The 15,942-nt window shown below is 53.7% G+C and overlaps 1 protein-coding gene across 4 annotated transcripts in view; it reads left to right on the forward strand.

Moving 5' to 3' along the window:
• The window catches only part of borcs8 (BLOC-1 related complex subunit 8), a 31,276-nt gene that overhangs the window by 4,880 nt on the left and 10,454 nt on the right, over window positions 1–15,942 (forward strand). Inside the window, exons 3-6 of one of the 4 annotated variants that reach the window (XR_011587572.1) lie at window positions 1,438–1,502; window positions 3,464–3,571; window positions 8,534–8,603; window positions 14,377–14,456. Coding sequence is in view for 3 of the 4 variants with exons in the window: in XM_070859536.1 (XP_070715637.1) it covers window positions 1,438–1,502; window positions 3,464–3,571; window positions 8,534–8,603 (243 nt within the window). In the remaining variant the exon portion in view is untranslated. Of the gene's footprint in view, window positions 1–1,437; window positions 1,503–3,463; window positions 3,572–8,517; window positions 8,604–14,376; window positions 14,457–15,942 lie in introns of those variants that run through there. The other 3 variants (XM_070859538.1, XM_070859536.1, XM_070859537.1) reach the window with 3 other exon arrangements.

Below are 15,942 nucleotides of genomic sequence, written 5' to 3' on the forward strand. Positions count from 1 at the left end.
CCCCCCACCCACCCCCCACCAAACCAACCACCCACCCCCCCCACCCCCCCAACCCCCCCCACCCCCACCCCCCAACCCCCACCCCCCCCCCTCCCCACCCCCCCACCCCCCCACCCCCCCCCCCTCCCCCCTTCCCCACCCTCCCCCCCTCCCCACCCTCCCCTCCCCCCTTCCCACCCCCCCTCCCACCTCCCCCCCCCTTCCCCACCCTCCCCTCCCCCCTCCCAACCCCACCCCCCTCCCCTCCCCCCCCCCCCCCCCCCCCCCCCCCCCCCCCTTCCCCACCCTCCCCCTCCCCCATCCCCCACCCTCCCCTCCCCCCTTCCCCACCCTCCCCTCCCCCCTTCCCCACCCTCCCCTCCCCCCTTCCCCACCCTCCCCTCCCCCCTTCCCCACCCTCCCCTCCCCCCTTCCCCACCCTCCCCTCCCCCCCTTCCCCACCCTCCCCTTCCCCACCCTCCCCTCCCCCCTTCCCCACCCTCCTCCCTCCCCCCTTCCCCACCCTCCCCTCCCCCCTTCCCCACCCTCCCCTCCCCCCTTCCCCACCCTCCCCACCCCCCTTCCCCACCCTCCCCTCCCCCCTTCCCCACCCTCCCCTCCCCCCTTCCCCACCCTCCCCTCCCCCCTTCCCCACCCTCCCCTCCCCCCTTCCCCACCCTCCCCTCCCCCCTTCCCCACCCTCCCCTCCCCCCTTCCCCACCCTCCCCTCCCCCCTTCCCCTCCCCCCTTCCCCTTCCCCTCCCCCCTTCCCCTCCCCCCTTCCCCACCCCCCCCCTCCCCCCTTCCCCACCCTCCTCTTCCTCCTCTCCTCCCTCTCCTTGACCTCCTCCTACACCTTCCCCTCCTCCTGATCTTCCTCCAGCCCCCATCTTCTCCCTCCTCCCCCTCCTTGCGTTCCTCCTACTCATCCCCCTCCTCTTCCCATCACCACACCTCCTCCCCTACCATTCCCCCATCTCCCAATCTCATTCTCGGACACGCACACACTCACACACACACATGGGGAGGGGGCACTCTCAGTCACACGACGACACTTGCACAATCGCCCGTGGGACTAATGCATTCACGCAGTTGCTCGTGGGTAACTGCCCTCACACAGTCATGCGCACGCAGTCGGTTATTATTTTGTGCCGGTGCCAGTTCTCGTGGAAACAGTCCCACGGTGTAAATGGGGCTGATTTACAGGCAAGGGTATTACAAAGAAAGATTTACATTTATATAGCGCCTTTCACGACCACCGGACGTTTCAAAGTGCTTTACAGCCAATGAAATACTTTTTGAAGTGTAGGCGCTGTTGTACTGTGTTACGGAGACCGTTCTGCTCAGAGTAGCTCTAAAGGGACCTAAGGAAAGGGTCCCTCGGCCTCAACGTAAAATGCTGTGTGTTTAATCAGCGGGGCAGGTCTGAGAGATTCTTGTGCTTTTGTTCCCCCGCAGACAGACATGCAAGGTGTGGAGGAGCAGTGCCAAGGTGCGATATATACCGTGGAATATGCCTGCAGGTGAGACTCTCCTCCGTGGAGAGAGCGGGTGAAGGAATGTTTTACCGTTGAATCACAGAAAAATTATGACGCAGAAGGAGGCCATTCGGCCCATCGTGTCCACGCTGGCCGACCAAGGGCTACTCTGCCTAATCCAACTTTCCAGCTCTGGGTCCGTAGCCCTGTAGGTTACAGCACTTCAGGTGCACATCCAAGTACTTTTTAAATGTGGTGAGGGTTTCTGCCTCTACCACCCTTTCAGGCCGTGAGTTCCAGACCCCCACCACCCTCTGGGTGAAAAAAGTCCCCTCTAATCCTTCTCCCCATTACTTTAAATCTCTGCCCCCTGGTTATTGACCCCTCTGCTAAAGGAAATAGGTTCTTCCTAGTCACTCTATCTCGCCCCCTCATAATTTTGTACACCTCAGTTAAATCTCCCCTCAGCCTCCTCTGTTCCAAGGAAAACAACCCCAGCCTATCCAATCTTTCCTCATCGCTAAGGTTTTCCAGTCCTGGCAACATCCTCATAAATCCCTTATGTACCCTCTCCTGTAATGCGGTGACCAGAACTGCATGCAGTTTTAAACATGTGCTGAGAGCAAGGTGCCCTCTTTGAATCCCAGTCTGTGTTCCGCAAGCGGGTTGCAGCGGGTGTGCTATAATAGATCTGGGTTCCCTTGGGTTAAATGGGGAAAATAAGGCAGTGATTGCCCCTTTGGGATGCTGTCTAGTGACTCCTGCTGGGGAGCGCGTGCATGTACGGACAGCAGATAAATCAGCGTTGGGCAGGCCCGTGAAGCTCCCATTGTCGAATAGCCAGCAATCACTCACTGACAGGATTTGACTTGGGTGACTTGATTGTGGTGCTTCCCAAGTCTGTGGAACCTGCAGTCCAGCAGGGGGCGCCGCTGTCAAGGGAGGAGGGGAGAAATACTGTAACCCCTTCGAATCAAACCACATACAGAAAGTGTATTGTGAATGGATGTCTTTATCAAGACCAGGGATGTTGGTGCTGGGGACATAACCTCAGCATCAAGAATTCTCATTTCAGGTACAGCACGGGTTAGATACAGAGTAAAGCTCCCTCTACACTGTCCCATCAAACACTCCCAGGGCAGGTACAGGGGGTTAGATACAGAGTAAAGCTCCCTCTACACTGTCCCATCAAATACTCCCAGGGCAGGTACAGGGGATTAGATACAGAGTAAAGCTCCTAACATTGTGACTCTGAACTGCACCAGTGTGGCATCCACTTTCCTGTCTGTGAGTGACATTGACAAATGGTGCCCGTTTCGTGTTGTGGGTCCATATCCCGTAGGGCCTGGATTGAGACTCATTTACATAGCTGCCAATGGCCAACCAACGTGGGAGACAGGGATAACTATTGGCCAGGACACCGGGGAGAACTCCCCTGCTCTTCTTTGAATAGTGCTGTGGTTTCTTTTACATCTACCTGAGAAAGCAGACGGAACCTCGGTTTAACGTCTCATCCGAAAGACGGCACCTCCGACAGTGTGGCGCTCCCTCAGTACTGCCCCTCCGACAGTGCGGTGCTCCCTCAGTACTGCCCCTCCGACAGTGCAGCACTCCCTCAGTACTGTGCCTCTGACAGTGCGGCACTCCCTCAGTACTGTGCCTCCGACAGTGCAGCACTTCCTCAGTACTGTGCCTCTGACAGTGCGGCACTCCCTCAGCACTGCCCCTCTGACAGTGCAGCACTCCCTCAGTACTGCCCCTCTGACAGTGCAGCACTCCCTCAGTACTGCCCCTCTGACAGTGCAGCACTCCCTCAGTACTGCCCCTCTGACAGTGCGGCACTCCCTCAGCACCGCACTGGAGTGTCAGCCTGGATTTATGTGGAGTGGGGACTTCAACCCACGACTTTCTGACTCCGAGGCGAGAGCACTACGACTGAGCCACAGCTGACACCTATCCTGAAAGGGTTAATTCTGCCTCTTTGTCTTTTCCCACTCCCTCTGTAGCGCGGTGAAAAGCATGTCCAACAGTGGGGCCTACTTCAAGAACATTGAGGGGCTGCTCCGACAGGCCATCAGCATCAAGGACCAGATGAGCTCTCTACAGAGCCGCAGGTACATGAGGGCCGTGGGTTCTGCTTGGTGCGCCCATTGTTTCTATCCTCCATCCTTTCATTTGGATCATTCCGCTGTCAGCTTGGGTGTGTGTCGGGGTGGAGTCATTAAACGCAGCACTCCAGGGCTGGGTAGTCAGAGAGCTTTATGGTATTGGGGTGAAGTTAGAAGTTACATTCGATGCAGAACCGGATGACCTGACTAAAATTATCTCACTACTTTAGGAAAAAAAATAATCACTTCACAGCGCCACTCAATGGCCACAGTCTGCAACTGCAGCGTGACAGGTTGCATAGGAAAAGTGAATGGAAAATGTTGACATAGCAATTTACAATGGCACATGTTGACAGAAAGGCTTGACCAAAAATAAGATAGCAGCAACAACTTGACTATAAGGCGCCTTTAACACCACAAAATACCCCAAGGCACCTCTGACAGGTGTAAGTAAAAAAAGGATGTGCCCTGAACCAAAGGATGACGCATCATAAGCAGGGCGACCAAAACAGGTGTTAAGGAGGGTCTTAATGGAGGAGAGGGAGAGTGGGAAGGCTTTAGGGAGGGAATTCATGGGCGTGGGGCCGGGAGTGGGGGATGTGCTAAATGCCTGGATCGGAGGAAGAGAGAGTTTGTGAAGGGAGGGTTGCAGGGCTGGAGGTTAGGGAGAGAGGGAGAGGCGAGGGCCATGGAGGAAATATAAAGCCGAGGATGAGAATTTTTAATTTGAGGCGTTGTCGGGGCATGGGCCATGGCTGACAATTGCTATGCACGTGTCATGCAGCATTGATCTCGCTCAGTGGTGCGAGATATCCTGCAGTGTAGTGGGATTTCAGCAGTGTTGTCAGACAAGGGGCAGCAGACGCAGAACGAGTAGCAGATGGGACTTTCAAAAAATGTAATTTCCCCACACGTTGCATCCACTTCGTGTCAGCAGTGCGATGATGCCTTCCCGGGGAAGGTGTGGCAGAGAGGCTGAGCGCACTGCTGGGACTTCTCATTGTCCATCGCAACCCTTGCCCCAGTCTTCCAGCCGTTCCGTGCATTAAGGGGTGTTTCGTAGGCCGTGTGCCGGTGCTTCCCAGCTCCACATCCACCCAGCAAGACCCGTGACAAATTACCTGCACAGTGCCACCCTGTGACTTATCCCGCTAGCTTTTAGGGCTCACCGGGTGGGTACTGGCACCGACACAGTCCGCAAGGCGGCTGTTCAGCGCCGAGCTGAGTTTGATTCTTGCTGCTATGAATACGCTCTCAAGTTATTTATAGCATTGTCTACAGTCAGTTGACGAATATATGTTTTATTTTGTATGCAAAATGAAGACCGGTTCTGAGAAAAACAATCACTTCACAGTGCCACTTAGTGGCCAGAGCCTGCAAGTACAGTGTGACAGTTGACATAGGAAAAGTGAATGGGAAATGTTGACATAGCAATTTACAATGGCACATGTTGACAAAAGGCGTGACCAAAAATAAGTGACAACAGGAAGTGAGTTTTCTTGACGAGACGTGTCCAACCTATACTAAGTTTTTAGTAAAATACAGAGAGAGAAATACGCTACAAATATGGGGCGGAGCTGTGCTGATTTAATGACCCCCCCCCCCCGGGAGAAATGTTTAGTTTGATGTTTTGAGTTTAAATATTTTCTTTTGTAGCTGTTTGTTAATCCTGTGAGTACTGAGTGTCTATTGCAGCATCCTTTTTATATTGTGTGTCCCCTTTACACCTCTTCCTGTGTCTCGTACTCCCAGCAGCCTCATGAGCATTAAATGATTTAGTTGGCGGAGTGTGGATGCGAAAGCCTTTTCTGTGCAGAGACCCTTGGGTTGTGTCAAACCACCCAAACTTTCATGCTCCCCAGTCAAAGCAAACCTTTTGCTCAGTGAAAGGTGTACCTGAATGATGAAGGAAAGGGGAACTGCTTTCTGCAGCCAGTGCTGCGTTGATGCTGCCTCTGCCGGCGAGGCCACAGGAGCTCTTTAACTTAGTGTTGAAGAAGTTAAAGCTGTAGGTCCCCCACTCTTTCTCTTCCCCCTTCAACCGCTTCTGAACAAGGCCTCTTTTGCTGGGGGTCCTGATCTGTGGGAGCTGCCCCTGTCCACTTATACCTCCCTGCGAGCGGCCGTTCTTCATGAGCGAGCCTCGAGAGCAAGTCTTAGGAAGTTATTCGACTGTGGGGGGCATCGTGCCGGAGCTCCATCCCGTCTTCCCCCTGCGTCCACATTCACTTCTCAACAACAGGTCACTGAATAGCGACAAAGGCAGAAATTCTGGCTGGAGATAATGCAATCAGTGACTAGTCGACAACAGACCCAGAGACTAAGCAGATTGGCCCTAAAATCTCTGGAGTTTAGAAGAATGAAAGCTGATCTCATTGACACATAAGATTCTGCGGGGGATTGACAGGGTAGATGCAGGGAGGATGTTTCCCCCGGGCTGGAGAGTTTAGAACCAGGGGTCACAGTCTCAGGATAAGGGGTCGGCCACGTAAGACTCAGATGAGGAGAAATTTCTTCATTCAGAGGGTGGTGAATCTTTGGGATTCTCTGCCCCAGAGGGCTGTGGAGGCTCAGTCTCTGAGTATATTCAAGGCTGAGATCGATAGATTTTTGAAATCTTAAGGGATATGGAGATGTGGGAAAGTGGAGTTGAGGTATAAGAACATAAGAAATTTGAACTGGAGTAGGCCATATGGCCCCTCGAGCCTTCTCCGTCACTCAATAAGACCATGGCTGATCCGATTACGGACTCAGCTCCACTTCCCCGCCCGCTCCCCATAACTCCTTATTCCCTTATCGTTTAAGAGACTGTCCATCTCTGTCTTAAATATATTCAATGGCCCAGCCTCCACAGCTCTCTGAAGCAGAGAATTCCACAGATTTACAACCCTCTGAGAGAAGAAATGTCTCCTCATCTCTGTTTTAAATGGGTGGCCCCTTATTCTAAGATTATGCCCCCTAGTTCTAGTCTCCCCCATCAGTGGAAACATCCTCTCTGCATCCACCTTGTCAAGCCCCCTCATAATCTTATACGTTTCGATAAGATCACCTCTCATTCTTCTGAATTCCAATGAGTAGAGTCCCAACCTACTCAACCTTTCCTCATAAGTCAACCCCCTCATGCAGCTAATGTAACGCCCTCTGCTTAAAAAAGGGGGCAGGCAAAAGGCAGGTAACTATAGGCCGGTTAGTTTAACATCTGTAGTGGGGAAAATGCTTGAAACTATCATTAAGGAAGAAATAGCGGGACATCTGGATAGGAATAGTGCAATCAAGCAGACGCAACATGGATTCATGAAAGGGAAATCATGTTTAACTAATTTACTGGAATTCTTTGAGGATATAACGAGCATGGTGGATAGAGGTGTACCGATGGATGTGGTGTATTTAGATTTCCAAAAGGCATTCGATAAGGTGCCACACAAAAGGTCACTGCAGAAGATAAAGGTACGCGGAGTCAGAGGAAATGTATTAGCATGGATAGAGAATTGGCTGGCGAACAGAAAGCAGAGAGTCGGGATAAATGGGTCCTTTTCCGGTTGGAAATCGGTGGTTAGTGGTGTGCCACAGGGATCGGTGCTGGGACCACAACTGTTTACAATATACATAGATGACCTAGAAGAGGGGACAGAGTGTAGTGTAACAAAATTTGCAGATGACACTAAGATTAGTGGGAAAGCGGGTTGTGTAGAGGACTCAGAGAGGCTGCAAGGAGATTTAGATAGGTTAAGCGAATGGGCTAAGGTTTGGCAGATGGAATACAATGTCATCCATCTTGGGAAAAAAAAACAGTAAAAGGGAATATTATTTGAATGGGGAGAAATTACAACATGCTGCGGTGCAGAGGGACCTGGGGGTCCTTGTGCATGAATCCCAACAAGTTAGTTTGCAGGAGCAGCAGGTAATCAGGAAGGTGAATGGAATGTTGGCCTTCATTGCGAGAGGGATGGAGTACAAAAGCAGGGAGGTCCTGCTGCAACTGTACAGGGTATTGGTGAGGCCGCACCTGGAGTACTGCGTGCAGTTTTGGTCACCTTACTTAAGGAAGGATATACTAGCTTTGGAGGGGGTACAGAGACGATTCACGAGGCTGATTCGAGAAATGAGGGGGTTACCTTATGATGATAGATTGAGTAGACTGGGTCTTTACTCCTTGGAGTTCAGAAGGATGAGGGGGGATCTTATAGAAATATTTAAAATAATGAAAGGGATAGACAGGATAGAGGCAGGGAGGTTGTTTCCACTGGTAGGGGAGACTAGAACTAGGGGGCACAGCCTCAAAATACGGAGGAGCCAATTTAAAACCGAGTTGAGAAGGAATTTCTTCTCCCAGAGGGTTGTGAATCTGTGGAATTCTCTGCCCAAGGAAGCAGTTGAGGCTAGCTCATTGAATGTATTCAAGTCACAGATAGATAGATTTTTAACCATTAAGGGAATTAAGGGTTACGGGGAGCGGGCAGGTAAGTGGAGCTGAGTCCACGGCCAGATCAGCCATGATTTTGTTGAATGGCGGAGCAGGCTCGAGGGGCCATAGGGCCTACTCCTGCTCCTATTTCTTGTGTTCTTGAGGGCGAGGAAAACTCCCAGTCGGGGAGAGCTTTGTGAACCAGAGGCCCAAGGTCTCCTTTATCTTCCCAAGCGTGTCACGCTCCCCACACGCCAGGTCTCAAATTACTCGTGTTCCGGATCCTAAAATCTTATTTCCTGAAAGAAATCTTATTTATCTCGACCACAAGCGTTTGCGGGCCAATAGATCGCCAGAGTCTAAAGGGACGACTAGACTAGGTTGCGATGTGTGGCAGAGTCAAGTCCCTGACCCGCCTGTAACTGGATCCTAAATGCACGATGTCAAAATGCACCCTCAGTACTCCAGTGTTTCTTTTGCCGTTCCATTTTATTTTTAATTTATCCTTCGCTGCATGCAGCTTTAGTGATGTGAGTGTCTGTTACAGTTCCATTGTTACACAGGCAGTTCCTGAACCTCCCTCCTTCTCTTCTTCCTGAGTGCAGAGCCAAGCGTGCACCCCTCCCTTTCCAGGTTAGTACTGCTGAAATCAGGAGCACAAGCAAAATCTAGCGGCAGGCTTGGGGCCTACGCAGCCTCGCGTACAATTGAATCTTTGATGAATAAGTTGGCTGATGCAGACCTTCCAACGCGCCATCTTTTCTGAGCAATCCCCTCGGGTGCTTTAATCGTTACACACTTGGCTCATTGCTTTGTTTACTGGTATGTTTTGTTAAATGAAGGATCGGTGGCAGCTCAAAGCTTCTGTGGGCCGAAGGCAGCCTCTGAATTCCCGGCCAATTGGGTCAATTCAAGCCTTTGGCACTTGCCCTTATTATCGTTCGAATAACCGGGGAGTTCTCCCCGGTGTCCTGGGGCCAATATTTATCCCACAATCAACATCACTAAAACAGATTATCTGCTCATTATCACATTGCTGTGTGTGGGAGCTTGCTGTGCGCAAATTGGCTGCTGCGTTTCCCACATTACAACAGTGACTACACTCCGAAAGTCCTTCATTGGCTGTAAAGTGCTTTCAGACGTCCGGTGGTCGTGAAACTGCAAGTCTTTGAATGGGATTTACCTCAAGGTTGGAAGGTCTGCTCGTGTGCCAAGAATGATATTCTCTCCCGTTTTCCTCCTCCGACAGGATGCTCAATCGGCCCACAATCAGTCGAGTGGGCGGGGGCGGGGCGAGTCCGGCTGACCATCTTGCATGACTGTCGAGGCGTCTTGACGTCTCGGGCGAGAGGGACTGGCGCTGTGCTGTTATTGCAAATTGAGAAGCCTAGCAGAAAGGCCGAGGGTCTCGGTGCAGGAAAGGTTGCAAGCAATGTTCCCCGTGACACTGGTTTTTGGGTCCGGGGCCCATTCACACATGGGTGGTCCTGGACTGCGGGACCCACTGGGAGTAGCACGGCTTATAGGGAACGCTGGTCGACGGGGTTGGAGGAGGAGATGAAGGAAATCGAGAAGTGGTGACACCATGCCTGGGTTTCAAAAGACCATAATAACAACAACGTGTATTTATATAGCGCCTTTAACGTAGTGAAACGACCCAAGGCGCTTCACAGGAGTATTATACAATTAAAATTTGACACCAAGCCGCACGAGGAGAAATTAACGCAGGGGTCAAAGAGGTCGGTTTTAAGGAGCGTCTTGAAGGAGGAAAGAGAGGTAGCGAGGCGGAGAGGTTGAGGGAGGGAGTTCCAGAGCTTGGGGCCCAGGCAACAGAAGGCACGGCCACCGATGGTGGAGCGATTATAATCAGGGATGGTCAGGAGGACAGAATTAGAGGAGTGCAGACATCTCGGGGGGTTGTGGGGCTGGAGGAGATTACAGAGATAGGGAGGGGCGAGGGCCATGGAGGGATTTGAAAATAAGGATGGGAATTTTAAAATCGAGTTGTTGTTTAACCGGAAGTCAATGTAGGTCAGCGAGCACAGGGGCCGAACTAGGAAGGGAGAGGGAGCTGATAGGTTGCACGGTTTCGAGGTCCTGAGAGAGAACGAGTTGTGAGCGATGAATCTCGATGGGAGAGCTTAGGGTCGGCAATTCTGGTTGGACGTATTCCTGAAGGTTCCCTCACGTGACGTCCCGGGTCCAATCTCCCCCACCCACCCCGGCACGCTTCCGCTATTGGTCACCCAATACACCCATCCTTGCAACGGCCCGTCGGAAAGCAATTACCCCGATTGCATGATGTTTGACAACCCTTTTTAACCCATCTCTCAATATTTTTTTTATCACTAATAAATGTTCAAATAAAATGGAACAAAAGAACACACGCTGTTTTTATTTAACGTCCCGTTGACTATCCCCCCGGGCGTTGCTCACGGCAATTTGAACAGAAGCAAAATAAAGTTTGACGGAGCAATAACCGACAAACTGGAGAGAAAAATACGTGAGTTTTTTTATTTGTTCCTGGGATGTGGGCGTCGCTGGCAAGGCCGGCATTTATTGCCCATCCCTAATTGCCCCTTGAGAAGGTGGTGGTGAGCCGCCTTCTTGAACCGCTGCAGTCCGTGTGGTGAAGGTGCTCCCACAGTGCTGTTAGGGAGGGAGTTCCAGGATTGTGACCCAGCGGCGATGAAGGAACGGCCGATATATTTCCCAAGTCAGGATGGTGTGTGACTGGGAGGGGAACGTGGAGGTGGTGGTGTTCCCATGCACCTGCTGCCCTTGTCCTTCTAGGTGGTAGAGGTCGTGGGTTTGGGAGGTGCTGCCGAAGAAGCCTTGGCGAGTTGCTGCAGTGCATCTTGTAGATGGGACACACTGCAGCCACGGTGCGCCAGGCAAGTGGAGAGTATTCCATCACACTCCTGACTTGCGCCTTGTAGATGGTGGGAAGGCTTTGGGGAGTCAGGAGGTGAGACACTCACCGCAGAATACCCAGCCTCTGACCTGCTCTTGTTGCCACAGTATTTATGTGGCTGGTCCAGTTAGGTTTCTGGTCAATGGTGACCCCCAGCATGTTGATGGTGGAGGATTCGGCGATGGTAATGCCGCTGAATATCAAGGGGCAGTGGTTTGACCATCGCTTGTTGTGAATGAGGGGTCACAGGTCAGAGGTGAGACGTGCGCTGCCTATTGGACAGCAAGGGGAGATACTTTGAACTGCCCCTCCCTCCAGCGAGTCAGTGGGATGGTTGACCCCTCCCAGGCCTCGGTGAAAGTGATATAACCATGTCACTCCGCCAGAATTGGCGGAGATTGGGCAGCGATGAGCTGCTGGGGAATGAAGGAAGGAGGTGGGGGAGAGGGTAACATGGAGGGCGGCTTCAACCTGGTGACACGAGAATTAAACGGCAGTCAGAACTAGGACCTCCTGTTTTCTCCCGCCGTACCATCGCCTGTCTCCACCTTGCCTCAGCTCATCCGCTGCTGAAACCCTCATCCGTACCTCTTACCTCCAGGCTCGACCATTCCAACACACTCCTGGCCGGCCTCCCATCTTGCACCCTCCATAAACTTCAGCTCATCCAAAACTCTGCTGCCCCATGTCCTAACTCGCACCCAGTCCCGCTCACCCATCACCCCCTGTGCCCCGTGTCCTAATTCGCACCCAGTCCCGCTCACCCATCATCCCCTGTGCCCCGTGTCCTAACTCACACCCAGTCCTGCTCACCCATCACCCCCTGTGCTCACTGCCCCGTGTCCTAACTCACACCCAGTCCCACTCACCCATCACCCCCTGTGCTCACTGCCCCGTGTCCTAACTCACACCCAGTCCCACTCACCCATCACCCCCTGTGCCCCGTGTCCTAACTCGCACCGAGTCCCACTCACCCATCGCCCCCTGTGCTCATTGCCCGTGTCCTAACTCGCACCGAGTCCCACTCACCCATCGCCCCCTGTGCTCATTGCCCGTGTCCTAACTCGCACCGAGTCCCACTCACCCATCGCCCCCTGTGCTCACTGCCCCGTGTCCTAACTCACACCCAGTCCCACTCACCCATCACCCCCTGTGCCCCATGTCCTAACTCGCACCGAGTCCCACTCACCCATCGCCCCCTGTGCTCATTGCCCGTGTCCTAACTCACACCCAGTCCCACTCACCCATCACCCCCTGTGCCCCGTGTCCTAACTCACATCGAGTCGCGTTCACCCATCACCCCCTGTGCTCACTGCCCCGTGTCCTAACTCGCACCCAGTCCCGCTCACCATCACCCCCTGTGCTCACTGCCCCGTGTCCTAACTCACATCGAGTCCCGTTCACCTATCACCCCCTGTGCTCACTGCCCCGTGTCCTAACTCACATCGAGTCCCGTTCACCCATCACCCCCTGTGCTCACTGCCCCGTGTCCTAACTCGCACCCAGTCCCGCTCACCCATCACCCCCTGTGCTCACTGCCCCGTGTCCTAACTCACACCCAGTCCCACTCACCCATCACCCCCTGTGCTCACTGCCCCGTGTCCTAACTCACATCGAGTCCCGCTCACCCATCACCCCCTGTGCTCACTGCCCCGTGTCCTAACTCGCACCAAGTCCCACTCACCCATCACCCCCTGTGCTCATTGCCCGTGTCCTAACTCTCACCCAGTCCCACTCACCCATCACCCCCTGTGCTCACTGCCCCGTGTCCTAACTCGCACCCAGTCCCACTCACCCATCACCCCCTGTGCCCCGTGTCCTAACTTGCACCCAGTCCCGCTCACCCATCATCCCCTGTGCCCCGTGTCCTAACTCGCACCAAGACCCGCTCACCCATCACCCCCTGTGCTCACTGCCCCGTGTCCTAACTCACACCCAGTCCTGCTCACCCATCACCCCCTGTGCTCACTGCCCCGTGTCCTAACTCACACCCAGTCCCACTCACCCATCACCCCCTGTGCTCACTGCCCCGTGTCCTAACTCACACCCAGTCCCACTCACCCATCACCCCCTGTGCCCCGTGTCCTAACTCGCACCGAGTCCCACTCACCCATCGCCCCCTGTGCTCATTGCCCGTGTCCTAACTCGCACCGAGTCCCACTCACCCATCGCCCCCTGTGCTCATTGCCCGTGTCATAACTCGCACCGAGTCCCACTCACCCATCGCCCCCTGTGCTCACTGCCCCGTGTCCTAACTCACACCCAGTCCCACTCACCCATCACCCCCTGTGCCCCGTGTCCTAACTCGCACCGAGTCCCACTCACCCATCACCCCCTGTGCTCACTGACCCATGTCCTAACTCACATCGAGTCGCGTTCACCCATCACCCCCTGTGCTCACTGCCCCGTGTCCTAACTCACATCGAGTCCCGTTCACCCATCACCCCCTGTGCTCACTGCCCCGTGTCCTAACTCGCACCCAGTCCCGTTCACCCATCACCCCCTGTGCTCACTGCCCCGTGTCCTAACTCACACCCAGTCCCACTCACCCATCACCCCCTGTGCTCACTGCCCCGTGTCCTAACTCACATCGAGTCCCGCTCACCCATCACCCCCTGTGCTCACTGCCCCGTGTCCTAACTCGCACCAAGTCCCACTCACCCATCACCCCCTGTGCTCACTGCCCCGTGACCTAACTCGCACCCAGTCCCACTCACCCATCACCCCCTGTGCTCACTGACCCCGTGTCCTAACTCGCACCCAGTCCCACTCACCCATCACTCCCTGTGCTCACTGCCCCGTGTCCTAACTCACATCGAGTCCCGTTCACCCATCACCCCCTGTGGTCACTGCCCCCGTGTCCTAACTCACACCGAGTCCCGTTCACCCATCACCCCCTGTGCTATATTGGCTCCCAGTTAAGCAACGCCTCGATTTCAACATTTTCATCCTTGTTTAGAAATCCCTCTCTGGCTTCGCCCCTATCTCTGTAATCTCCTCCAGCCACACAACACCCCCCCCCGAGATGTCTGCGCTCCTCTAATTCTGCCCTCTTGAGCATCCCTGATTATAATCGCTCCACCATCGGTGGCCGTGCCTTCTGTTGCCTGGGCCCCAAGCTCTGGAACTCCCTCCCTAAACCTCTCCGCCTCTCTCTCCTCCTTTAAGACGCTCCTTAAAACCGACCTCAATGGCCAAACATTTGGTATTGACTTAATTTCTTCTTAATGTCAAATTTTGTTTTATAACAGCCCTGTGATGCGGCTTGGAATGTTTGACTACGTTAAAGGTGCTCTATAAATAGAGACTTGATGCTCTCGGACTGGTCAAGGACAGCCACACCGAGACATGGCCCTTTTTGCCTCACTTTCTGTATTGGGAAAAGATCGGAATAAGGGCGGGGTGTGGAGGGGAGCAATTTCAGTTATGTAGGTGCATAGTTTATTTTTGATTGGACAACAGTTACCATGGCTTTTTTTGTGTCCACCACAGGAAGTGATGCAAAGAGTGTCCTGAGCTTGGGTTGAAGAGAATGAGTCGTGTGGGCATCATTCTTGTCTTCAAAAAGCCAGGTGAGCTGTCGGCGAGCTTTTGGTTCCCCTTGTCCATCGAGCAAGGCTGGAAGTTCCTCCACCCACAGTGGTCTGCACCATGTCCGGCTTTTAAAAACAAGCCCCTTCCCTTGGCCTTGGGGTTCCCAGCGACTCGGGTAGTGAGCCCAGGGATTGACCAGGGAGTTTGCCCCAGCTCGGAAACCAGACCAAGGCTCAGAGAGCTGACTACGTTTTGGGGACGAGGAGATCAGTGGGACCAGTACACAGTTGGACTCAAGTCTCTAACCGATTGCAGTCTCGTGACCCGCACCATCCCCTTACTGGAAGGTGGGCATGTCTGTTGTTGGGGAAAGGAAAGCTCGGTCGCGATGCCCCCCCCCCCCCGAGGTCGAATAGCCTGCCCAATTGTCCATTATCCAGCCATCGAGATGGTCAATGTTAGCGGGCTGTTTGACTGTGACAGGCCTCACAACTCAGCCTAATGCTTCCCTTTGTTGTGGGGGCTCCGCAGGAAGTGATGCAAAGAGTCCACCACAGGAAGTGATGTAAAGAGTGTCCTGAGCTTGGGTTGAAGAGAATGAGTCGTGTGGGCATCATTCTTGTCTTCAAAAACCAGGTGAGCTGTCGGCGAGCTTTTGGTTCCCCTTGTCCATCGAGCAAGGCTGGAAGTTCCTCCACCCACAGTGGTCTGCACCATGTCCGGCTTTTAAAAACAAGCTCCGCTAATGCTCAATCTATCGTCCCGACCGCGAGCGGCTAACTCGGAAGAGCCCGAATCCGGATTTGAGGCATTTGGAGCGGTGAGTCAGGGATTACTTTGCCGAAGGTATGGCTCCGTGACATTGCAGGGAAGGCCAATGGGCCTGTATGTTGGGGAACGAAGGAATTTTATGCTTCAGCTTACTGGCCCAGGGACCGTTACTGACCCATCGTCGTACCAATTGTCACCTCTAATCGTACAATCTGAGCATTGTTCACCAGAATAATCAATATGGGAGGGGGAAATTTGTCCTTCTGAAGACGAGAGCAGAAACATATCCCCCCCCCCCCCCCCCCCCCAGCTCTGTGGTTTATTTGCAGACATTAAAATCTGTGCATAAACCTTCGTCAAAAATTAGTTATTTTTCTTCATTCCCTGCTCAGCTTAAGGGTCTGCCTCTCGCTTTGATCCGCAGTCTGTTCACAGTTAGCTGAGGTTGTTGGGGGTGCTGCTAATATTGACCCTGGCATCCCAGGGGTTGGGATATGGGGTGGGGGGGGGCAATCAGCTTGGGATCTCGCTCTTGATCACTATCCAGCGATCGCTGCTCGAAAGCGTGTCTGTGTCTGTCTGTGTGGCAGCTGGGGGAAGAGGCTGCGGAGATCAGGTGTGATGCCTTCCACAGTCAAATAGCCGGCCAATGCTTGTGTTCCCCAGCACGGGTTCCGAGCCTCGAGGGGTACAGGAGGGAATTGGTATTCCAAAACAAAGCCAGCTTGAAATAAATCGAGACTTATTACAAGG

Source organism: Pristiophorus japonicus, chromosome 18, assembly GCF_044704955.1.
Source record: "Pristiophorus japonicus isolate sPriJap1 chromosome 18, sPriJap1.hap1, whole genome shotgun sequence".
NCBI classification, from domain to species: Eukaryota; Metazoa; Chordata; class Chondrichthyes; family Pristiophoridae; genus Pristiophorus; species Pristiophorus japonicus.